Source organism: Danio rerio, chromosome 4 (genome assembly GCF_052040795.2).
Source record: "Danio rerio strain M-AB ecotype USA chromosome 4, GRCz13ab, whole genome shotgun sequence".
NCBI classification, from domain to species: domain Eukaryota; kingdom Metazoa; phylum Chordata; class Actinopteri; order Cypriniformes; family Danionidae; genus Danio; species Danio rerio.
In genome coordinates, this window is record NC_141024.2 from 42,749,047 (window position 1) to 42,774,030 (window position 24,984).

General features: G+C 42.7%; 2 protein-coding genes, 1 long non-coding RNA gene and 3 other non-coding genes across 6 annotated transcripts in view; 5 read left to right on the top strand and 1 right to left on the bottom strand.

The window, feature by feature from the left end:
* The window catches only part of LOC148680839 (uncharacterized), a 785,675-nt gene that overhangs the window by 733,886 nt on the left and 26,805 nt on the right, over positions 1 to 24,984 (top strand). The gene's annotated exons all lie outside the window — the stretch shown is intronic.
* Positions 1 to 24,984, bottom strand: part of LOC101886199 (uncharacterized) — an 883,799-nt gene that overhangs the window by 137,368 nt on the left and 721,447 nt on the right. The window lies entirely within an intron of this gene.
* On the top strand, positions 283 to 6,177 carry LOC148680942 (uncharacterized). The gene is made up of 6 exons (XM_088649882.1): positions 283 to 767; positions 970 to 1,297; positions 1,415 to 2,216; positions 2,313 to 2,522; positions 2,986 to 3,383; positions 6,136 to 6,177. Exons 1-6 carry the CDS (start codon positions 391 to 393, stop codon positions 6,175 to 6,177), a joined length of 2,157 nt encoding a protein of 718 aa, XP_088506008.1. The 5' UTR covers positions 283 to 390.
* Positions 8,281 to 8,351, top strand: trnag-gcc (transfer RNA glycine (anticodon GCC)). Its single transcript has one exon. It is a non-coding gene; the product is annotated as a tRNA-Gly (tRNA).
* trnag-gcc (transfer RNA glycine (anticodon GCC)) lies at positions 10,825 to 10,895 on the top strand. The gene has a single exon. It is a non-coding gene; the product is annotated as a tRNA-Gly (tRNA).
* On the top strand, positions 18,480 to 18,598 carry LOC137494117 (5S ribosomal RNA). Its single transcript, XR_015489657.2, has one exon. It is a non-coding gene; the product is annotated as a 5S ribosomal RNA (ribosomal RNA).

The following is a 24,984-nucleotide window of genomic DNA, read 5'->3' on the forward strand; positions in this document are numbered from 1 at the left end:
GTAAAAGAAAAGAAAATGGATGGAAAAGAAGTAGAAAGGAAAAAGAGAAATAACTATATTGGAAAATACTTTTGCTTCTTTAAAGAAAATGTTTATTGGTGAAATTCTATTAATGATTTTTGGAATTGAAATACATAATAAGGTATTTAAAAACAATCACTTAAAATCAAAGGTATTTAGATTATAATCATGATAACATCATGTGAGGTACTCACTCAAATATGTAAGGTGCATTTACATTACCAGACTAAAGGTTTTATCTATTTTCGTTCACAGACTGCACCTTCTGGGTCATTGTTGCAAGCTCCATCAGCTGTTCCACTTCCGCGCCTTTGGGCTGAAACCTTGCCACCAGAGGACCACAAGTGGATTGCCAGCAGGCTTTTTAAAATGGGGTCCAAAGGAAAGCCAGAGCTTCGAGACAACCTCCAGCTCTGGTATTACCCTCCACAGCCTGCACTTACATACAATCAGGCTCCAGCTCCAGACAGATTTTTCTGTCATTCACTTTTGCTGTGGATGCCATACAAGCTGTGGAGGGTCAAAGTCCTTTGCCCTAATCCTGCATGTGGACAGCATCAGCTGACAGGTGGAGGTCTGCACAAAAGGGCACGGCAGGTTCTGGACATCGACAGGATGTACAACATGGTTACAGAAACCCTCATCTGTACCAAGTGCAAAGCCTCGCATGTGTCCTGGAGTCAGACTGTCTTGCAGCAGCTGGATCTTGGCCATCGCTCAGAGTTTTGGGTCATTCTCACACAGAAGTGAGTAATTGAACACCTTTATTCCTCGTGCAGTTGTTAACCTATCATCACAGATATATGAAAATACTTTACAAATATATATATATATATATATATATATATATATATATATATATATATATATATATATATATATATATTTGTAAAGTATTTTCACTGCACTATATATATATGTTTATATTAATATTCTTCTGTTCCTAAGGTACGCCTGTGATATAAGAGTCATTCGCCTACTGCGTGAGCGTGGACTAGGCAACAGCCCCACAAGGGTCATCAAACAACTGAAGGAAAACCACAGTGAAGAGTGGCTCCAGCGTCTAGCCCGCTACACCACTCAGTGTGTGGATTTCCTCAGTGGACCTGGGGTGTTGCCGATCACCTTCCAGGAGCCCCCAGCACCTACAGTTGTGCCAAGCTGCAAGTGGCTCCTCACTGTCTACAGCCAGGACATCTTGACAAGGTTGAATGAAATCCATGCCAGGATAACATCGACCCATGGGTCCATCTTGAAGATGGATTCAACTAAAAAGGTTAGTGGATATTCATCAATTTATAATTTCTTTATTATATTCCAGCATTGGTAAAAACCCTTTGTGTAGTCTGCTTGATCTGACAATACACCATGGTTCTTCTCTTGTCTAATCTAGATCACAAAAAAGCTGGCCGGGACAGCAAAAGGAACAGGACTCTGGCTCACCTCTGTTGGCAATGAGTTTGGTCAGGTGCTGATAAGTGTGCTCACTGCCCAGGAAGGAGCAGGACTGGAGAGGATGGTGGATGGGCTGGTCAGAAGATACCAGGAGGCTGGTGTGGATCCACCTGCTGTTTTGTATGTGGACTGTGGGTGCTGCACTGATGTGGGTGAGACCAAACTCAAAGCCAGGTTCAGAGGATGGCCGGAGTTGACTGTGAAATTGGACATCTGGCACTTTATGCGCAGGATTGCCGTGGGATGTACAACTGATGCTCACCAACTGTATCCCATCTTCATGTCACGGATCTCTGCATGCATTTTTGAATGGGATGCGGCTGATGTTTCTTTGCTACGCCAAGCAAAGCGAGCACTGTTGATGTCCCAAGGTTGGCCTGCGTTGACAGATGCTGATGTCAACAAGCATCTCACCAGGGAGGAGCTGGCTCTCTATTGCCGGAGGAGGACCCGTGGGGAGGAGACTACCATCCTTCTACTTGAACAGCTTCTTACTGAGCTCATGAGCAACAAGGACAATGACTCGCTGGGCGTTCCTCTTTTAGACAAGGAAAGGATGGAGCACATCTGGAGTGTCCAAAAAAAGCATATAAAATGCATTCAGGACCCCCCTGGTGTCGTGCTCTATACTGAAACGGGGAGCATAACCAAGGGAGGTGTTCTGCTACGGACCTACAGATGTGCCAGGGGCTCCACGTCTCTCGAGTCCTTTCATTTACACCTCAATCGTTTCATCCCAGGTATGATTCTGCACAAACATTGTGTAAAAACGCATTAAATGTCTTTGTGTGTTTGTTTTTTAATTAAGTCCTAAACATTGTTTTCAATATTTACAGGGTACAGCGCAAATAGTCTGAACTTTCAGATTTATTTGCTGGAGGGACTAAACAGGTGGAACCAGGACCGGGAGGCTGCTTCCTTGGCATCTGAACCATCAGCTTTACGCAGCTACACAGGAGAACTTGTTCACTGTGTAAACTGCTACTTTGAAAAGCTGTTTGGGAGAAAAGTGGTGCCCAACTTTTGTCCGCCTGCACGTTACACTGGTAAGAGATTTTGCTATTGTTAATAAACCTGCAATTTCTGTGTTCTCTCCATCTACTGTATCCAGTTTGATACAGTAGGTCAATGTTCATGAGCTTTGTGCTGTGAAATCTTTACTTGTCTTTAAATATTTGTAAGAACAAATGTATTGTTTCATGAATATTTACTGAAGTAAAGCAAGATACAAAATTATTATTACATTATTATTACATGTCATTATCAAACATTATGCTACAAGCTTTGAGGGAAATTTATTTGTACATTTCTCTGTCTTCGTTGTATTTCCATTGCATTTCATTAGATGTTTTGTCCAGAATATTTATTATGTTTTGGATCTCTGATTAAAATGTATGTTTTTGTTTGTTTCTTCCTTGACGTTGAGCTTTTAAAACTACTTGCTACTTCAACACCCAATCAAACATGGCTCTTAAAATTTGTTTATTTATGTTTCATTTATTTTTTCAGGTGAGCTCATTGGAGTGCAGTATCTGTTCCAGCAGACTGGTCAGGCACTGCAGAACATGAACCCAGACTGTGAGCAGACTGCTGAGCTCATTGAGGATCTCAATGTGGATGAGCGAGAAGAAGATGAGGGCTTCTGTGACATCAGTGAGGATCACACTATTGTTGATCCGGAGGCTGCTCTGTCACCATCCCCCTCCACAGTGAGATCGGGTTCCTCCACTACAGTCACCAGCAGTGTCGCTTCTTTGCCAGTCTCCACATGCCCTGCACTGGTCCCTGACCCACCTGCGCAGCCTGAAGAACCAATTTCACCTGTGCCCTTAGAGCCAGAAGAGGCTACGGAAGATGATGACGAAGATAATGATGATGACGACGATGATGAAGGTGATGAAGAGAGTGTAAGTCCCACTAATTTCTGTCTTTACAATGATCTAGAATAATTTTAAAATAAAGTGTAAAGTCAAACACGCATCAGGTTTATTTCCGTAGTGCAGCTTCAACATGATAACAGAATCAATTATGGAATTATGCATTGAACAATTTAATGTGCTATTTTTTGTTGTTGTTGTGCTTTCATTAGGCTGTTGACTACCAAAATATTCTGGGCTTCCAGCATGTGGACAGGCTGGCTGAATATCTGGTTGAGCTCCGGACCCACAAAAGCCTCAGCCTCACCAACCAGGAGGCCAACGAGATTATTGGTCTTTGGCAAAGCCTGCATGACCAAGACAAGAAGCGGGTGGTGTATGCAGCTCGACACCAGAAGCGCCTGCTGATTGGGCGATTTAAAACACCCAAGAAGCCCACTCACACCCCTGGCGTGGAGAGCACTACCAGATGTGTGCTAGGTGCAAGCAGTGCTCCTGCTCAGTGGCCGGACTGTTGCTGTCTTGTGGAGACCATCTTTATTAGGCTTTGTACCATCCACCCTAGTCCCAAGCGAAAAGGCAAGGGAACCCTTTCAAGATGGTCTCTGATCCTGCAAGACTACCGCAGGATTAGGCAACTCGTACTGGGCAACAGCTTGGTAATGGGAGGTATATCCATGCAGCTGGTTGAGGTAAACCAGAATACCCTGATTCAGTGGTTTAATAACAGACAGAAGAAGCAGGAGCTGTCTGTGCTGCTTCAGGGTATTTAGTTGCCTCAACCCCTCCCAGAAGCCCAGGAACCTCTCCCAGTTGCCAAAAGTCTTCGGACAGAGCCAGACCAACCAGGAGAGCGGCACCAGTATGTGTTGCCAGAGAGCACAGCAGGTCAGGCAAGGCAGAGGCAGACATCTGTTGGACGACCCCCACTCAGACCCAAGGCACCACTACAGACCCAGGTAATATTTACACCACCAGCACCTGGAGCATCGCTGCAGATGGTACCCAACATATACATCCCAGCTACACCAGGGTACCAGGGTATGCCGATGTTTCAGGGTGTACCAATGTTCCAGGCTGTGCCAATGGTCCAGGGAATCCCTATGGCCCAGGGTATCCCAATGATGCAAGGTGTGCAGATGGCCCAGGGTATCCCAATGGTGCAGGGGATGCCACTCAGACAGCCACCACTTCAGCCAACAATGTCCAGTACCAGCTCACAGCCTGCTGCATCACCGTCCATATCTGGAGCCATTCCCAAAAGACCGTACCGGAGAACTGTTCAAGCGAACACTTGTAAAAAGTGTGGGCAGTTCAAAACAAATGCCACAGGCCATAGCCAACTCAGGGGCAGGGTGTACTGCCCACAGACTGAAACTTTAACTAAAGAAGAGTGGTTAGAGGAAATGAAAAGGACCAATCCAAAATAATGTGTTTGTTTGTGTATGTATATAGTGTAATAGTTCTTCAGTTTATTCAATTTCACTTGCTGTTAGTTTATATTTTTATTTCACATTTTCTTTAAATAGTGTATTTATTTTGTTGACATTTTATTTAACTTTTATATTATTTATGTGTGTGTGCTCCCTTTCTTTCTTCCCTTCTTGCCCTTCTTTGTTGGACCATTGTTCCCCAGCTTGAACACAGCGCTTTAGACCGCTCTGCCATCCTGACATGCTTGGCTGGTCTGAGCTGTCTCCTAGAAGACAGACCGCAGCACCGTGACATGGAAGCTGGTGTTTCACAGTTTGCCCAAGTCCAGCAGTCTGCCTCGTTGACGCAGTAGGCAGCGCGTCAGTCTCATAATCTGAAGGTCTTGAATTCGAACCTCACATGGGGCAGCGTGCTAACTTTTGGCACATGGAAGCGCTTAAATGACTGGGTGGCATTTTTTATCCCCTTCCGTGTGGATCATGCTTCCCCAAAGCAAAAAACGCTACAGCTCCTCTGGAGGCCTGGCGGCGTGAAGTTCCAAGAACATTTCCTGAGTCTGAAGCAATGATGGTAAGATGCCTCCATTCCTATCATGTTGTCGCTTGACGTTCGGCGTGGATCTGTCAAATGTCATGAATTAACGTTGTGCGAGGATTTGACGAAAAGTCCTGCGAATCCCATTGCCTTAAAAATCAATGGCATCCCAGAACATTCCACTACATGGCATTACAAGACAGTTCTTTTGATCCCCTTTCGGTTCACTTGCATTAAAGCCTTCATCTATTGTTTTTTTTTCATATGCATCTTCGAATTTTTGTGGACAATACCTTGATCGGAAACGCCTTAAAACCTACAGTCTAAAGTGCCCATTAAGGCTGTCAGGGACACTGCTACGGTGCATGAACTTTGGCTCAAAGAGATTGATGCTGTGCTTTGTCAGTGTTACTGTATCACTCGGACATGGCGCCAAAGAGTTAAAGAACTGAGCCTGAACGCGGAGCCAAAGATTAGGTTTGTCAGTTGTGAGATTTGAACCCACGCCCCCAGGAGAGACTGCATCCTGTACACAGCACCCTAGACCACTCGGCCAACCTGACATGCATGACAGGTCTGAGCTGTCTCCTAGGAGCCAGACCGCAGCACCGTGACATGGAAGCTGGTGTTTCACAGTTTGCCCAGTTCAAGCAGTCTACCTCGTTGGCGCAGTAGGCAGTGCGTCAGTCTCATAATCTAAAGGTTGTGAGTTCGAGCCTCACCTGGGGCAGTGTGCTAACTTTTGGCACATGGAAGCGCTTAGATGACTGGGTGGCATTTTTTATCCCCTTCCGTTTGGATCATGCTTCCCCAGGGCAAGAAAAGCTACAGCTCCTCTGGAGGCCTGGCGGCGTGAAGTTCCAAGAGCATTTCCTGAGTCTGAAGCAATGATGGTAAGATGCCTCCATTCCTATCACGTTGTCGCTTGACGTTCGGCGTGGATCTGTCAAATGTCATGAATTAACGTTGTGCGAGGATTTGACGAAAAGTCCTGCGAATCCCATTGCCTTAGAAATCAATGGCATCCCAGGACATTCCACTACATGGCATTCCAAGACAGTTCTTTTGATCCCCTTTTGGTTTACTTGCATTAAAGCCTTCGTCCATTGTTTTTTTTTTTCCATAGGTGCCAGTCTCTTAATCTGAAGGTCGTGAGTTCGAGCCTCACATGGGGCAGCGTGCTAACTTTTGGTACATGGAAGCGCTTAGATGACTGGGTGGCATTTGGTAGAATTCTCACCTGCCACGCGGGAGACCCTGGTCCGATTCCCGGCCAATGCAATTTCTGTTTTGTGTTACTACTCTTCCAGCTCTGGGTAACAGCCTTGCAGCAATCACACCCCACTAGGAGAGCAGTGTGAGCATATCAGCATTGGTGGTTCAGTGGTAGAATTCTCGCCTGCGATGCGGGAGACCCTGGTCCAAATTCCATCCAATGCAATGCCGGTTTGGTGTTGCTATTCTTCCGGGTCTGAGTGACAATCTTGCAGCAATCACACCCAACTATGAGAGCAGTATGAGCGTATCAGCATTGGTGGTTCACTGGTAGAATTCTCGCCTGCCACGCGGGAGACGCTGGTCCGGTTCCTGGCCGATGCAATCCCTGTTTTGTGTTGCTACTCTTCCAGCTCTGGGTAACAGCCTTGCAGCAGTAACAACCCACTAGGGCAGCAATATAAGCATATCAGCATTGGTGGTTCAGTTGTAGAATTCTCGCCTCCCACGCGGGAGACCCAGGGCCGATTCCTGGCCAATCCAATTCCTGTTTTGTGTTGCTAATCTTCCAGCTCTGGGTAACAGCCTTGCAGCAATCACACCCCACTAGGACTGCTGTATGAGCATATCAGCATTCGTTGTTCACTGGTAGAATTCTCGCCTGCCACGCGGGAGACCCTGATACAGTTCCTGGCCAATGCAAACCCTGTTTTCTGTTGCTACTCTTCCAGCTCTGGGTAACAGCCTTGCAGCAATCACACCCCACTAGGACAGAAGGATGAGCATATCAGCATTGGTGGTTTAGTGGTAGAATTCTCGCCTCCCACACAGGAGACCCGGGTCCGATTCCTGGCCAACGCAGCTCCTTTTTTGTGTTGCTACTCTTCCAGCTCTGGGTAACAGACTTGCAGCAATCACACCCCACTAGGAGAGGAGTATGAGCATATCAGCATTGGTGATTCAGTGGTAGAATTCTCGCGTCCCACACTGGAGACCTGGGTCCGATTCCCGGCCATTGCACTTCCTGTTTTGTGTAGTTAATCTTCCAGCTCCGGGTAACAGCCTTGCAGCAATCACACCCAACTAGGAGAGCTGCATGAACATATCAGCATTAGTGGCTCACTGGTATAATTCTCGTCTGCCACGCGGGAGACCCTGGTCTGGCTCCTGGCCAATGAAAACCCTTTCTTGTGTTGCTACTCTTCAAGCTCTGGGTAACAGCCTTGCAGCAATCACACCCCACTAGGACAGTAGTATGAGCATATCAGCATTGGTGGTTCAGTGGTAGAATTTTCACCTGCCACGCGGGACACCTGGGTCCGATTCCCGGCCAATGCAAATCCTGTTTTGTGTTGCTACTCTTCCAGATCTGGGTAACAGCCTTGCAGCAGTCACACCCCACTAGGGCAGGGATATAAGCATATCAGCATTGGTGGCTCAGTGGTAGAATTCTCCCCTACCATGCGGGAGACCCGGCTCCGATTCCCGGCCAATGCAACTCCTGTTTTGTGTTGCTACTCTTTCAGCTCTGGGTAACAGCCTTGCAGCAATCACACCCAACTAGGAGAGCAGTATGAGAATATCAGCATTGGTGGTTGACTGGTAGAATTCTCGCCTGCCACGCGGGAGACCCTGGTCCGGTTCCTGGCCAATGCAAACCCTGTTTTGTGTTGCTACTCTTCCAGCTCTGGGTAACAGCCTTGCAGCAATCACACCCCACTAGGACAGCTGTATGAGCATATCAGCATTGGTGGTTCAGTGGTAGAATTCTCGCCTGCCACGCGGGAGACCCGGGTCCGATTCCCGGCCAATGCAAATCCTGTTTTGTGTTGCTACTCTTCCAGCTCTGAGTAACAGCCTTGCAGCAGTCACACCCCACTAGGGCAGCAATATAAGCATATCAGCATTGGTGGTTCAGTGGTAGAATTCTCACCTGCCACGCGGGAGACCCGGGTCCGATTCCCGGCCAATGCAACTCTTGTTTTGTGTTGCTACTCTTTCAGCTCTGGGTAACAGCCTTGCAGCAATCACACCCAACTAGGAGAGCAACATGAGCATATCAGCATCGATGGTTCATTGGTAGAATTCTCGCCTGCCACGCGGGAGACCCCGGTCCTGTTCCTGGCCAATGCAAACCCTGATTTGTGTTGCTACTCTTCCAGCTCTGGGTAACGGCCTTGCAGCAATCACACCCCACTAGGACAGTAGAATGAGCATATCAACATTGGTGGTTCAGTGGTAGAATTCTCGCCTGCCATGCGGGAGACCCGGGTCTGATTCCTGACCAATGCAAATCCTGTTTTGTGTTGCTACTCTTCCAGCTCTGGGTAACAGCCTTGCAGCAATCACACCCCACTAGGACAGCAGTATGAGCAAATCAGCATTGGTGGTTTAGTGGTAGAATTCTCACCTCCCACACAGGAGACCCGGGTCCGATTCCCGGCCAACGCAGTTCCTTTTTTGTGTTGCTACTCTTCCAGCTCTGGGTAACAGACTTGCAGCAATCACACCCCACTAGGAGAGGAGTATGAGCATATCAGCATTGGTGATTCAGTGGTAGAATTCTCGCGTCCCACACTGGAGACCTGGGTCCGATTCCCGGCCAATGCACTTCCTGTTTTGGGTAGTTAATCTTCCAGCTCCGGGTAACAGCCTTGCAGCAATCACACCCAACTAGGAGAGCAGTATGTGCATATCGGCATTAGTGGCTCACTGGTATAATTCTCGCCAGCCACGCGGGAGACCCTGGTCTGGCTCCTGGCCAATGAAAACCCTTTTTTGTGTTGCTACTCTTCAAACTCTGGGTAACAGCCTTGCAGCAGTCACACCCCACTAGGGCAGCGATATAAGCATATCAGCATTTGTGGCTCAGTGGTAGAATTCTCGCCTGCCATGCGGGAGACCCGGGTCCGATTCCCGGCCAAAGCAACTCTAGTTTTGTGTTGCTACTCTTTCAGCTCTGGGTAACAGCCTTGCAGCAATCACACCCAACTAGGAGAGCAGTATGATCATATCAGCATTGGTGGTTGACTGGTAGAATTCTCGCCTGCCATGCGGGAGACCCTGGTCCGGTTCCTGGCCAATGCAAACCCTGTTTTGTGTTGCTACTCTTCCAGCTCTGGGTAACAGCCTTGCAGCAATCACAACCCACTAGGAAAGCTGTATGAGCATATCAGCATTTTTGGTTCAGTGGTAGAATTCTCGTCTGCCACCCGGGAGACCCGGGTCCGACTCCCGGCCAATGCAAATCCTGTTTTGTGTTGCTACTCTTCCAGCTCTGGGTAACAGCCTTGCAGCAGTCACACCCCACTAGGGCAGCGATGTAAGCATATCAGCATTGGTGGCTCAGTGGTAGAATTCTCGCCTGCCATGCGGGAGACCCGGGTCTGATTCCCGGCCAAAGCAACTCTAGTTTTGTGTTGCTACTCTTTCAGCTCCGGGTAACAGCCTTGCAGCAATCACACCCAACTAGGAGAGCGGTATGTGCATATCAGCATTAGTGGCTCACTGGTATAATTCTCGCCTGCCACGCGGAAGACCCTGGTCTGGCTCCTGGCCAATGAAAACCCTTTTTTGTGTTGCTACTCTTCCAGCTCTGGGTAACAGCCTTGCAGCAGTCACACCCCACTAGGGCAGCAATATAAGCATATCAGCATTGGTGGTTGAGTGGTAGAATTCTCGCGTGCCACGCGGGAGACGGGGGTCCGATTCCCGGCCAATGCAACTCTTGTTTTGTGTTGCTACTCTTTCAGCTCTGGGTAACAGCCTTGCAGCAATCACACCCAACTAGGAGATCAATATGAGCATATCAGCATTGGTGGCTCACTGGTAGAATTCTCGCCTGCCACGCGGGAGACCCTGGTACTGTTCCTGGCCAATGCAAACCCTGTTTTGTGTTGCTACTCTTCCAGCTCTGGGTAACAGCCTTGCAGCAGTCACACCCCACTAGGGCAACATTATAAGCATATCAGCATTGGTGGTCCAGTGGTAGATTTCTCGCTTCCCACGCGGGAGACCCAGGTCCGATTCCTGGCCAATGCAACTCCAGTTTTGTGTTGCTACTCTTTCAGCTCTGGGTAACAGCCTTGCAGCAATCACACCCAACTAGGAGAGCACTACGGGCATATCAGCATTGGTGGTTCACTGGTAGAATTCTCACCTGCCACGCGGGACACCCTGGTCCGGTTTCTGGCCAATGCAAACTCTGTTATGTGTTGCTACTCTTTCAGCTCTGGGTAACAGCCTTGCAGCAATTTCACCCCACTAGGACAGTAATGTGAGCATATCAGCATTGGTGGTTCAGTGGTAGAATTCTCGCCTGCCACGCGGGAGACCCGGGTCCGATTCCCGGCCAATGCAAATCCTGTTTTGTGTTGCTACTCTTCCAGCTCTGGGTAGCAGCCTTGCAGCAGTCACACCCCACTGGGGCAGAAATTTAAGCATATCAACATTGGTGGTTCAATGGTAGAATTCTTGCCTGCCACGCGGGAGACCCGGGGCCGATTCCTGGCCAATCCAATTACTGTTTTGTGTTGCTACTCTTTCAGCTCTGGGTAACAGCCTTGCAGCAGTCACACCCCACTAGGGCAGTGACATAAGCATATCAGCATTGGTTGCTCAGTGGTAGAATTCTCGCCTGCCACGTGGGAGACCCGGGTCTGATTCCCGGCCAATGCAACTCCTGTTTTGTGTTGCTACTCTTTCAGCTCTGGGTAACAGCCTTGCAGCAATCACACCCAACTAGGAGTGCAGTATGAGTATATCAGCATTGATGGTTCACTGGTAGAATTCTCGCCTGCCACGCGGGAGACCCTGGTCCTGTTCCTGGCCAATGCAAACCCTGATTTGTGTTGCTACTCTTCCAGCTCTGGGTAACAGCCTTGCAGCAATCACACCCCACTAGGACAGTAGTATGAGCGTATCAGCATTGGTGGTTCAGTGGTAGAATTCTCGCCTGCCACGCGGGAGACCCGTGTCCGATTCCCGACCAATGCAAATCCTGTTTTGTGTTGCTACTCTTCCAGCTCTGGGTAGCAGCCTTGCAGCAATCACACCCAACTAGGAGAGCATTATGAGCATATCAGCATTGGTGGTTCAGTGGTAGAATTCTTGCCTGCCACGCGGGAGACCCTGGTCCGGTTCCTGGCCAATGCAAACCCTGTTTTGTGTTGCTACTCTTTCAGCTCTGGGTAACAGCCTTGCAGCAATCACACCCCACTAGGGCAGCGATATAAGCATATCAGCATTGGTGGCTCAGTGGTAGAATTCTCGCCTGCCATGCGGGAGACCCGGGTCCGATTCCCGGCCAAAGCAACTCTAGTTTTGTGTTGCTACTCTTTCAGCTCCGGGTAACAGCCTTGCAGCAATCACACCCAACTAGGAGAGCGGTATGTGCATATCAGCATTAGTGGCTCACTGGTATAATTGTCGCCTGCCACGCGGGAGACCCTGGTCTGGCTCCTGGCCAATGAAAACCATTTTTTGTGTTGCTACTCTTCCAGCTCTGGGTAACAGCCTTGCAGCAGTCACACCCCACTAGGGCAGCAATATAAGCATATCAGCATTGGTGGTTCAGTGGTAGAATTCTCGCCTCCCACGCGGGAGACACAGGCCCGATTCCTGGCCAATGCAACTCCTGTTTTGTGTTGCTACTCTTTCAGCTCTGGGTAACAGCCTTGCAGCAATCACACCCAACTAGAAGAGCAGTATGAGCATATCAGCATTGGTGGTTGACTGGAAGAATTCTCGCCTGCCACGTGGGAGACCCTGGTCCGGTTCCTGGCCAAAGCAAACCCTGTTTTGTGTTGCTACTCTTCCAGCTCTGGGTAACAGCCTTGCAGCAGTCACACCCCACTAGGGCAGCAATATAAGCATATCAGCATTGGTGGTTGAGTGGTAGAATTCTCGCGTGCCACGCGGGAGACGGGGGTCCGATTCCCGGCCAATGCAACTCTTGTTTTGTGTTGCTACTCTTTCAGCTCTGGGTAACAGCCTTGCAGCAATCACACCCAACTAGGAGATCAATATGAGCATATCAGCATTGGTGGTTCACTGGTAGAATTCTCGCCTGCCACGCGGGAGACCCTGGTACTGTTCCTGGCCAATGCAAACCCTGTTTTGTGTTGCTACTCTTTCAGCTCTGGGTAACAGCCTTGCAGCAATCACACCCAACTAGGAGAGCACTACGGGCATATCAGCATTGGTGGTTCACTGGTAGAATTCTCACCTGCCACACGGGACACCCTGGTCCGGTTTCTGGCCAATGCAAACTCTGTTATGTGTTGCTACTCTTTCAGCTCTGGGTAACAGCCTTGCAGCAATTTCACCCCACTAGGACAGTAATGTGAGCATATCAGCATTGGTGGTTCAGTGGTAGAATTCTCGCCTGCCACGCGGAAGACCCGGGTCCGATTCCCGGCCAATGCAAATCCTGTTTTGTGTTGCTACTCTTCCAGCTCTGGGTAGCAGCCTTGCAGCAGTCACACCCCACTGGGGCAGAAATTTAAGCATATTAACATTGGTGGTTCAGTGGTAGAATTCTCGCCTGCCACGCGGGAGACCTGGGGCCGATTCCTGGCCAATCCAATTGCTGCTTTGTGTTGCTACTCTTTCAGCTCTGGGTAACAGCCTTGCAGCAGTCACACCCCACTAGGGCAGTGACATAAGCATATCAGCATTGGTTGCTCAGTGGTAGAATTCTCGCCTGCCACGTGGGAGACCCGGGTCCGATTCCCGGCCAATGCAACTCTTGTTTTGTGTTGCTACTCTTTCAGATCTGGGTAACAGCCTTGCAGCAATCACACCCAACTAGAAGAGCAGTATGAGCATATCAGCATTGGTGGTTGACTGGTAGAATTCTCGCCTGCCACGTGGGAGACCCTGGTCCAGTTCCTGGCCAAAGCAAACCCTGTTTTGTGTTGCTACTCTTCCAGCTCTGGGTAACAGCCTTGCAGCAGTCACACCCCACTAGGGCAGCAATATAAGCATATCAGCATTGGTGGTTGAGTGTTAGAATTCTCGCGTGCCACGCGGGACACGGGGGTCCGATTCCCGGCCAATGCAACTCTTGTTTTGTGTTGCTACTCTTTCAGCTCTGGGTAACAGCCTTGCAGCAATCACACCCAACTAGGAGATCAATATGAGCATATCAGCATTGGTGGCTCACTGGTAGAATTCTCGCCTGCCACGCGGGAGACCCTGGTACTGTTCCTGGCCAATGCAAACCCTGTTTTGTGTTGCTACTCTTCCAGCTCTGGGTAACAGCCTTGCAGCAGTCACACCCCACTAGGGCAACATTATAAGCATATCAGCATTGGTGGTCCAGTGGTAGATTTCTCGCTTCCCACGCGGGAGACCCAGGTCCGATTCCTGGCCAATGCAACTCCAGTTTTGTGTTGCTACTCTTTCAGCTCTGGGTAACAGCCTTGCAGCAATCACACCCAACTAGGAGAGCACTACGGGCATATCAGCATTGGTGGTTCACTGGTAGAATTCTCACCTGCCACGAGGGACACCCTGGTCCGGTTTCTGGCCAATGCAAACTCTGTTATGTGTTGCTACTCTTTCAGCTCTGGGTAACAGCCTTGCAGCAATTTCACCCCACTAGGACAGTAATGTGAGCATATCAGCATTGGTGGTTCAGTGGTAGAATTCTTGCCTGCCTCGCGGGAGACCCGGGTCCAATTCCCGGCCAATGCAAATCCTGTTTTGTGTTGCTACTCTTCCAGCTCTGGGTAGCAGCCTTGCAGCAGTCACACCCCACTGGGGCAGAAATTTAAGCATATCAACATTGGTGGTTCAGTGGTAGAATTCTCGCCTGCCACTCGGGAGACCCGGGGCCGATTCCTGGCCAATCCAATTGCTGTTTTGTGTTGCTACTCTTTCAGCTCTGGGTAACAGCCTTGCAGCAGTCACACCCCACTAGGGCAGTGACATAAGCATATCAGCATTGGTTGCTCAGTGGTAGAATTCTCGCCTGCCACGTGGGAGACCCGGGTCCGATTCCCGGCCAATGCAACTCCTGTTTTGTGTTGCTACTCTTCCAGCTCTGGGTAACAGCCTTGCAGCAATCACACCCCACTAGGACAGTAGTATGAGCGTATCAGCATTGGTGGTTCAGTGGTAGAATTCTCGCCTGCCACGCGGGAGACCCGGGTCCGATTGCCGACCAATGCAAATCCTGTTTTGTGTTGCTACTCTTCCAGCTCTGGGTAACAGCCTTGCAGCAGTCACACCCCACTAGGGCAGCAATATAAGCATATCAGCATTGGTGGCTCACTGGTAGAATTCTCGCCTGCCACGCGGGAGACCCTGGAACTGTTCCTGGCCAATGCAAACCCTGTTTTGTGTTGCTACTCTTCCAGCTCTGGGTAACAGCCTTGCAGCAGTCACACCCCACTAGGGCAACATTATAAGCATATCAGCATTGGTGGTCCAGTGGTAGATTTCTCGCTTCCCACGCGGGAGACCCAGGTCCGATTCCTGGCCAATGCAACTCCAGTTTTGTGTTGCTACTCTTTCAGCTCTGGGTAACAGCCTTGCAGCAATCACACCCAACTAGGAGAGCACTACGGGCATATCAGCATTGGTGGTTCACTGGTAGAATTCTCACCTGCCACGCGGGACACCCTGGTCCGGTTTCTGGCCAATGCAAACTCTGTTATGTGTTGCTACTCTTTCAGCTCTGGGTAACAGCCTTGCAGCAATTTCACCCCACTAGGACAGTAATGTGAGCAAAATATAGACAAAAAAAAAAAAGAAGACAAATATAAGGGGGCAATGTTGAGGAGCAGATCTAAATACACAGTAGAAGGGGAAAAATGCACGAAATTCTTTTTTGATTTAGAGAAGCAAAGAGGTAAAGCAGGAATACTAAAGGAAATTAAAGGGAGAAATGGAAAAATTGCGAAAGAAAAAATAGAAATACTAGAAGAAATCAAACATTTTTATGAAGATCTTTTTAAAGCAAAAGGTATTGATGAAGAAAAAGAAAGGAAGATTCAAAATTATATAAAAGTAAAACTAGAAAAACATGACAACAAAGAATGTGACAGAGAAATAGAAGAAGAAGAGATTGAAATTGCAATAAATCAACTAAATAAAAAGAAAAGTCCAGGTATAGATGGAATAGGAAATGAATTTTATATTGTTTTTAAAGATATTTTAAAAGGAATACTTAAAGAAGTTTTTAAAGACATTTTTAAATGTAAAGAGATGAATGAAAGAATGGGGATGGGATTAATGAAGTTAATATATAAAAGAAAAGGAGCAAAAACTGAATTACAAAATTATAGACCAATAACAATGTTAAATACAGATTTAAAGATTTTAGCAAAAGTTTTAGCGAATAGATTAAAGGAAGTTATGCCTAAATTAATTAAATCAAACCAAGCATATGCAATAAAAGGGAGAGACATTGCAGATGTAACAATGAGTATTAAAAGCACAATAGATTATTTACAAGACCAAGGCTTTTGACAGAGTAGAACATACTTACTTATTTGATGTACTCAAAACATTTGGATTTGGAGAGAATTTTATTAATTGGATTAAAATTTTATATAAAGGGGCTTTTACAAAAGTAAAATGTAATGGTTTTTTAACAGATTGTTTTAAAATTACAAGATCAATTAGACAAGGATGTCCTCTTTCAGCGCTATTATATTCCCTAATCGCAGAACCTTTAGGGTTAGCAATAAAACAAGAAACTAAAATTAAAGGAATAAAAATAGAAGAAGAGGAGGATGAAGGAAAAATATACCAGTATGCTGATGATACAACAATAATAGTGAAGGATAAAAAGAGTGTAAAAGAAGCCATGAAAAAAGTACAGGAGTTTTGTAAGGGAACAGGAAGCAAAATAAATGAAAATAAAACACAATATATGAGGTTTGGTAAAGCAGATATTTTAACAGATTGTTTTCAATTTAGAGAAGTAGAAGAGCTGAAAATTTTAGGAATTTTAATTGGTAAAAATGAAAGAAAAGCAACAGAAAAGATGTGGGATGATCTAATAAGAGGAATAGAATCAAGATTAAATTTTTGGAGGATGAGAGAACTTTGTTTAAAGGGGAAAGCCTTAATATTAAATGTTTTAATGACATCAAAGCTATGGTATAAATTATATGTAACAGAAATGCCATGTTGGATAGAAGCGAGATTGAAAAAGTGTGTTCAAGATTTTTTATGGGAGGGGAAACCCCCCAAAATTGCGTACAATACAATAATAGGAGCAACAGAAGAAGGAGGGATAGGATTGATTGATATTAAACAAAGGAAGAATTGTCTTAGAGTCAAAATAGTTAAAAAGCTTTTACAAGAGGAGAACTCAACAGAATGGAAAAAGGTTATGAAATATTTTTTAAACAAAGTTGGCAATTTTAACTTAGGAGAAGATATTCTTTGGTTAAAAACAAAAAACTGGATGACGGAAAAGTTACCAGGGTTTTATCAAGAAATTTTAAGTGCATGGGGGAAATTTTTAGACGGAGTATTTTACCAAGTAAAGGGAAGAGAAAACTTGTTAAATCAACCTTTGTTTTTAAATAAAAGTATTTTAAAAGAAGGGAAGGAACTATTTTTTAAAAAATGGATGGATGTGGGGATTTTAAGAATAAGGGATGTTCTTTATGAATTCAAAAAGGGATTTTTAACTAAGCAATATATAGTAGACTTAATGGAAGAAGCTAAAGAGGAATACAGTGTAAAGGAAATAGAAAATAAACTTGAAACGGTCAAAGGTGCCATCCCAAAAGAATGGATTACAAGAATAGAAAATAAGGAAGAATGTGGGAATGAAAAAGTCATACATGTCTGTTTAAAAGGAAAGCTTTGTGATTTTAAAGATTGTTTACTGAAAGACTTTTATGTGTATTTTAGAGATAGTGTATTTCAAGAACCAATAGCAAATAACTTTTGGGTACAAAGATTGAATAGTGTGAAAAAGGAAAATATATGGAAAAACATGAGAGGGAAAATAATAGAAACAAGATTGGAATGTTTTGAATATTTTATAAGACACAAGGCAATTTTTACTGAGTGCATTTTAACAAAGATACAGAGAGAACAAAATGCAACATGTAAGGTATGTTTTCAAGAAGATGAAGGAATTTTACACCTGTTTTTATACTGTAAAGAATTAGAATGTTTTTACATGAAATGCCAAAAAATGCTAAAAGATTTATTAAAAGATTGGGATGAAGAACAATTGGAATGGAATACTCTTGTGATGTTCGGATGGAATATGGAAAACAAAAACAAAAAGTTTGTAAATCTTCTCATAATGATGATTAAAAAATGTGTGTGGGAAAGAAGAAATGTAGCAAAGCAGGCAAAAGTTGTTTTAAATGTGTGGAATGTACTAAAACGAAAAATGGAAAGATACATAGAAAGGCTGTACTGGTATTTTAAAGGAGAAGACATGTTACCAAGCTTTTATGATGTGTTTAATGATGAAGTGTATAATGTTTTAAATGGTTTAAAGTGGAAAATGCCCAAACAGGATGTTATTTTATGAAGAATGTTTATTTTAATGTATTTGTTTTGTGAAATTTCTTGAAGCATTTAAATGTTAATGTAATGTGAATATTTTTGAATAAAAAAAAAAAAAAAAAGAAATGCCCGATCTCATAAAAAAAAAAAGAAGAAAAAAAAAAAAAAAAAAAAAAGAAATGCCCGATCTCATCTGAACTCGGAAGTAAAGCAGGGTCGGGCCTGGTTAGTACTTGGATGGGAGACCGCCTGGGAATACCAGGTGCTGTAAGCTTTTCGAAAGTCCTTCATTTGGCAGCTGATAGACTTCCCCGTGTCACAGCTTCGCTGCCATGATTTTTTCTCGCCTTCAAGGGCATTGTTTCTGTCGGTGCTGTGTCGATGCCAGCTGAGCTGCGCTCGTTCCCTGGTGCTGCGCCTGTTTTAAATGGCCAACTCTGGACGGCCTCTTTCGCTTACGGCCATACCACCCTGGAAATGCCCGATCTCATCTGAACTCGGAAGTAAAGCAGGGTCGGGCCTGGTTAGTACTTGGATGGGAGACCGCCTGGGAATACCAGGTGCTGTAAGCTTTTCGAAAGTCCTTCATTTGGCAGCTGATAGACTTCCCCGTGTCACAGCTTCGCTGCCATGATTTTTTCTCGCCTTCAAGGGCATTGTTTCTGTCGGTGCTGTGTCGATGCCAGCTGAGCTGCGCTCGTTCCCTGGTGCTGCGCCTGTTTTAAATGGCCATCTCTGGACGGCCTCTTTCGCTTACGGCCATACCACCCTGGGTACGCTAGAGGGAGTTAGTGTGCAAACAGGAAGTGAAAGGCTGCAGACGGGAGAGAAAGGCTCTCCCTTTCTTTTGTTGTTTTATTTAGTTTTTTTGGGTGTTTAATATAGTTTAAGGAGTTATTATTTTTATTTTTGGAGTTTAAACCACCTGACAGCAGCACATGTGCTAGCTGGAAGGTGGTTATTCACTTTTTTTGCTTGGATTTTTTTGGGACAATGGAAAGCACAAAGGACAAAATCACTGGACTTTCGGGCAAAACAAGAGGAGAAAATAACACAGAGATGGATGGTGAAAAGCAAAGAGGAGACGACACGGGAGTACGAGAGGGAAAACAGATGGGAAACAACACAGCACGAGGAGGAGAAACAAACATGGCTAACATGGAACGACAAGAAAATCAGCAACAGGAAAGACAACATGAAAGGAGAGGAAAGAAGTACTTGAAGGAAGCAACTGTAATACTAAACGTGGACAAAGTAAAAGAGGTGAGAGTTTCAGACATTATTAAGGCGTTAACAGAAAAATGTGGACATGGGAGAATTTTGGCAATAAGACCGAGAAAGGACAAAGAATATGAAATAACTTTAGAAGAGGAAGAAACTTGTGACAAACTGATTGATGGACTAACAATAAATGAAGAGAACTGTGAAGTTAAAATGTTACAAAACAGAGACTATGTTGTCTCCTTTATGCACTTGCCTGTTTATCTGGAGGATAGTGTAATATTAGAAAAATTGGATGGATGGGGTGTTAGCCCCTTATCAAAAATTAAAAGGAGGACATATCCGGGCACTGAGATTGAGGATGGGACAAGGTTCATTAAGACACGGTTTCCCAAGGAGGTGGCTTCGCTTCCATATAGCACGAAGTTTGAAACGGCAGAAGGACCACAATATTTCCGGGTGATGCACAGCCACCAAGTTAAGACTTGTAGGCTGTGTATGAGCCCGGAGCATGTGATGAAGGACTGCCCAGACTTTAGGTGCTTTAAGTGCGAAGAAAGAGGACATTTTGCAAGAAACTGTGAAGCAATTAAATGCCCGGAATGCCTCCAAATTTTAGCAAAATGTGAATGTTGGATGGAGGCAGAGGAAGGAGAAGAAAGAAACCAGATAAGCAGGCAAGTGCATAAAGTAAACAATGTAGAACAAAATGAAGGAGAAGAACAAGCTGGAGTTTTACAACCAAAAGACTTACCGAAAGAGAAACAAAATGGAAAAGAAATTCAAGAGGATAAGAAAATGCATGAGAGGAATAATGAAGATGACATTTTTTGTGAAGAAAGACATGAAGAAGAGAGAGGAAAAATGCAAAATGAAGCAAATGAAAGACTGATATTGGAAGAAAGGGAGAGGCAAACGCTTTTCAAAGAAAAGGAAAAAAGAGAAGAAGAGGATAATGAAAACATAGAAATGGAAACAATGGACAATTCTAAGATGTGTGGAGACAATGAGGTGAAGACTGGACAAAGAAATGAAGAAAAAAGTAATGAAATTGGAAGAGAAGAAGAAATTAAAATGGACAGAGAGGAGAGAAGAACAATTCGAAGAAGGACATTAAAGATTAAACCTAATCTAGAAAGTACAAAGAGAAAATTGACTACAAGAATGAAAAACATGAACAGATATGAAGTGTTAAAGGAAATGGAGGGAGATGATGAGTAATAATGATTTTTAGGTTTTTAATTTTATTTTTATTTCTTTTAATGGTTTTAAAATGTGTATCTTTTAATGCAAGAGGTATGATGGAAAAAGGGAAATTCGAGAAAATAAGAGAAAAATGTAAAAATAAGGACATGATACACTGTAAAAAATTGCTGTTAAAAAACGGTCAGATTCTATGGTAAAATAATGTTTTTTCACTAAAACAGTAATATTCTGTTAAAAACAGTGCTTTCTGGGTAACATTTTTGTTTTCGAGAAAGTAACCAACTGCAGAAAACTGTGAGCTAACAGAGTTCAGATTCGATGTTTTGAAGTCTGTGTTTGAAATCACACTTTGTGTCCTTGTTCACTATTTCATACACTAGTTAACTAATATAGTTCACCTGACAGAGTTAATGAACACTAATGAGTGAATTCAGACACTGATGAACACCTGCTGTTAATAATCAAAATTACTGAAGAAAATAAACAAGAAACACAAACAGTGACTTGAGTTACAACATTAAATAAAATAAAATAAAACAGCTTCATTCTCAGCAGAGGATCATTAAACAACTCCACAAACAACAGCAGACACACACTTATTATTGACTGATTTGACTTCCATACAATTCTCATTGAGATCCAACAGAAATTAAGGTGTTTTTTGTGTCACCGTAATGGAGTGAGGGGCTGGTTTAGTTGGGGTCTTCACCCTTGAACTAATTAAGAAGATTTTCCAACTGCTGTAATACAGAGTTTACAAAACGTTTGTCCTATAGCAATAAAGTTGGGAAGTCAATAAATAGAGAAATCTATTTGTCTGAAATTAGTTCTGCTAAATGTTTTGGTATAAATCTGGAAGAAGGGCCTCATGCAATAGATTTTATGCTTAGTTGCAGATATTAAATTAATTAATGAGAAGTGGAAACAGAAAACATACCTCCGTAATTACTTAACAGTTAAGAAATAACATACAAAAACAGTTCAATTATGACAAATACACACTCAGACCTGATGAATCTGACCTTGTATCTCAACAATGGTAACATCTCAAATGTTTCATGCTGCAATGCATGCTGGGAGTGGCACGGTACAAATATCCCAGCATGCATTGCGGTATAAATAAATGTTGTATAATGGTCTCACAATTTTCTTTATTTGTGTTTGATTCTGCTTTTGTTTATGTTTAGACTTTCAGTTGCCTGTTTGTGAGTTAAACTGTTAATTTTGTTAGTTGTCACCATTATTGAGGTTCATATGCTGATTATTGATGTCTCTTTGAGTGCGATTTACACCATAGAGCAGTGTTATTGTCCAAGATATTCTTAAAAACTTCCAGAAATCATTGCCATATATAGACATATAATGTAAAACAATAGATTTAACATTGAATAGGAGCAGTAAATTATATTATACTAAATGAGAACAGACTCTGCAATTTAATAGCAACATGAACATCACCAGATCTTATTTAGGTTTTTGGCTGGCTTGCCACATCAAAAGAGCTTTTTAAACAAAGTTCTTAACAATTGCAGCAGCCAAAATACATAAATGATAAAACCATCAGGGCTAAAAGCCCAACTAAAGCAAACTCTGTTCTCCATGATGGTGACGTAAAACTTTAACTTTTTTCTCAAGAAGAACTTTAGTAGATGTTATACAAAAATACATGTATTAAGTAATAAGTGAAGCTGGTGATGATGTTTGTAGAGTTGTTTAATCATCCGCTGATCATTTAAATGATTTAATCATTTGTTGTTCTTCAGGTTATTTTATTATAAAGCTGTGACTAAAGTTTTGTATGTTCTGTTCTTGTTTTTTCCCTTCACTATTTCTTCATTTGTTCATTGTTAATCCTCAATTATCATTTAATTAGTCAGTTAATTAATGAATTTACTTCAGCTTTGCTCCATGTTTCTTGAACACTCAGTAGTGTGGACACTTCAATAAAAACTGAAGTATATGCTCTGGGGTTTAAAGGGTTAAAGGTGTGAGAGGTAAAAACACAGTGTAAAAATGTATTTTAACAGTAATATACTGTTAATTTACACTACGGAAATAGACTGTAAAAAAAACAGTAGATTGCTGGCAACCACAGCTGCCAGTAGATTACCGTTAAATCAAGGAAAAAACAGTATTTTACTGTAAAACCTGAAGCTAATTTCTTCTGTGTGTCACCGTTGTGGAGGAGAGTGGAGCCAGTGTATGAGTTAAAGATGAACAATGAACTGCTGATGTTATTCTGCATGTTTCTCTATTTAAAGATAGCGGCTGTTTAGTGGCTGATGCTGTCAGAATCTCTCTGGTGATTCCAGATTTACATGTATGTGTGCTGTTGTGAAAAATAAGAAATTAGAATTAAAAAGAACTTTTCTAATTAACTAAAATAAGTTATCATTATAAGTATGCTTCTAAGCATATATAGCACATTACTTCATAAGCTCATTCAGCAGTTGACCAAGTTGAGGCAGTTGCTTTCAGTGAGCAAAATGGGTTCACTTGAGTATTGTGTAAATCAATGTAGTCCATGTATTTTTACAGCAACATACTGTAAAATAACAGTACATTGCTGGCAACTGCAGCTGCCAGTATTTTACTGTTTTTTAACAGGACAATTTTTAACAGTGCAAGAAACAAACTGGAAAGATTATGTAATGGAAGATTTTAAAAAGAAGTGGGAGGGGGATATCTTATATAACAATGGTGATGGCAAATCTGGAAGAGGGGTGGCATTTTTAATAAAAAAAGATGTTTTTAATATTAAAAAAATCGTGTATAAAGACAACAATGGAAAGTGTTTAGTGATAGAAGTAAACTATGAAGGACAAGAAATGATTATAGCCAATATACATGCACCTACGGAAGAGAAAGATAAAAAAGAGTTTTTTAGGATTTTAAATAAGGTAATTGAGAGATATAAAAAATAATAATGGTAGGAGATTTTAATACAGTTTTTAATAAACAAGACATGGCAGATGGAATGGTTTTTAAATCTGACACAGCAAGGAAAGAACTAAAGGAGCTAATAAAAGAAAATAATTTAATAGACATATGGAGGGAAAATAACAAAGAAAAAAGAGAGTTTTCAAGGAGACAAATAGTTGGAGATTTTATATGTCAAACAAGAATAGATTTTATATTATGTACTAGGAATATTGAGAATTTTATAGAAAATGTACAGTATGAAGAGAACAGTTTTAGTGATCATAAGCTCTTGCATTTTAAAGTGAATGCAGATAACATACAAAAAGGACCAGGAACTTGGATTTTAAACACAACCATTTTAAAAAATGAAGATTATGTTCAAAAAGTCAAAGAAATAATAGAGAAAGAAAAAGAAAATAGAATGTATGATGAAGATAAAAGGATATGGTGGGAAAACACAAAATACCAAATAAGAAAATACACAATCAAATATTGCGCAGTACTACAAAGATGTAAAAAGTATACAGAAAAAGAAGTTAAAAAATCCTTAAAAAAAAAAAATTAAACAAAGAAAATAAAGATATTGAAAAAATCAAAGAAATAGAGCAAAAATTAAGAGATTTAGAAGAAGACAAATATAAGGGGGCAATGTTGAGGAGCAGATCTAAATACACAGTAGAAGGGGAAAAATGCACGAAATTCTTTTTTGATTTAGAGAAGCAAAGAGGTAAAGCAGGAATACTAAAGGAAATTAAAGGGAGAAATGGAAAAATTGTGAAAGGAAACATAGAAATACTAGAAGAAATCAAACATTTTTATGAAGATCTTTTTGAAGCAAAAGGTATTGATGAAGAAAAAGAAAGGAAGATTCTAAATTATATAAAAGTAAAATTAGAAAAAGATGACAACAAAGAATGTGACAGAGAAATAGAAGAAGAAGAGATTGAAATTGCAATAAATCAACTAAATAAAAAGAAAAGTCCAGGTATAGATGGAATAGGAAATGAATTTTATATTGTTTTTAAAAATATTTTAAAAGGAATACTAAAAGAAGTTTTTAAAGAAATTTTTAAATGTAAAGAGATGAATGAAAGAATGGGGATGGGATTAATGAAGTTAATATATAAAAGAAAAGGAGCAAAAACTGAATTACAAAATTATAGACCAATAGCAATGTTAAATACAGATTTAAAGATTTTAGCAAAAGTTTTAGCGAATAGATTAAAGGAAGTAATGCCTAAATTAATTAAATCAAACCAAGCATATTCAATAAAAGGGAGAGATATTGCAGATGTAACAATGAGTATTAAAAGCACAATAGATTATATACAAGAAAAGAAGATGAATGGTTTTTTAATTAGTGTAGATTTTGAAAAGGCTTTTGACAGAGTAGAACATACTTACTTATTTGATGTACTCAAAACATTTGGATTTGGAGAGAATTTTATTAATTGGATTAAAATTTTATATAAAGGGGCTTTAACAAAAGTAAAATGCAATGGTTTTTTAACAGATTGTTTTAAAATTACAAGATCAATTAGACAAGGATGTCCTCTTTCAGCGCTATTATATTCCCTAGTCGCAGAACCTTTAGGGTTAGCAATAAAAC

Coding starts and splice junctions, on each gene's coding strand:
- LOC148680942 (XM_088649882.1), top strand. CDS start 391: ATGGGGTCCAAAGGAAAGCCAGAGCTTCGAGACAACCTCCAGCTCTGG. Junction 2,217..2,312: donor CCTCAATCGTTTCATCCCAG/GTATGATTCTGC, acceptor CAATATTTACAG/GGTACAGCGCAAATAGTCTG. Junction 2,523..2,985: donor TCCGCCTGCACGTTACACTG/GTAAGAGATTTT, acceptor TTATTTTTTCAG/GTGAGCTCATTGGAGTGCAG.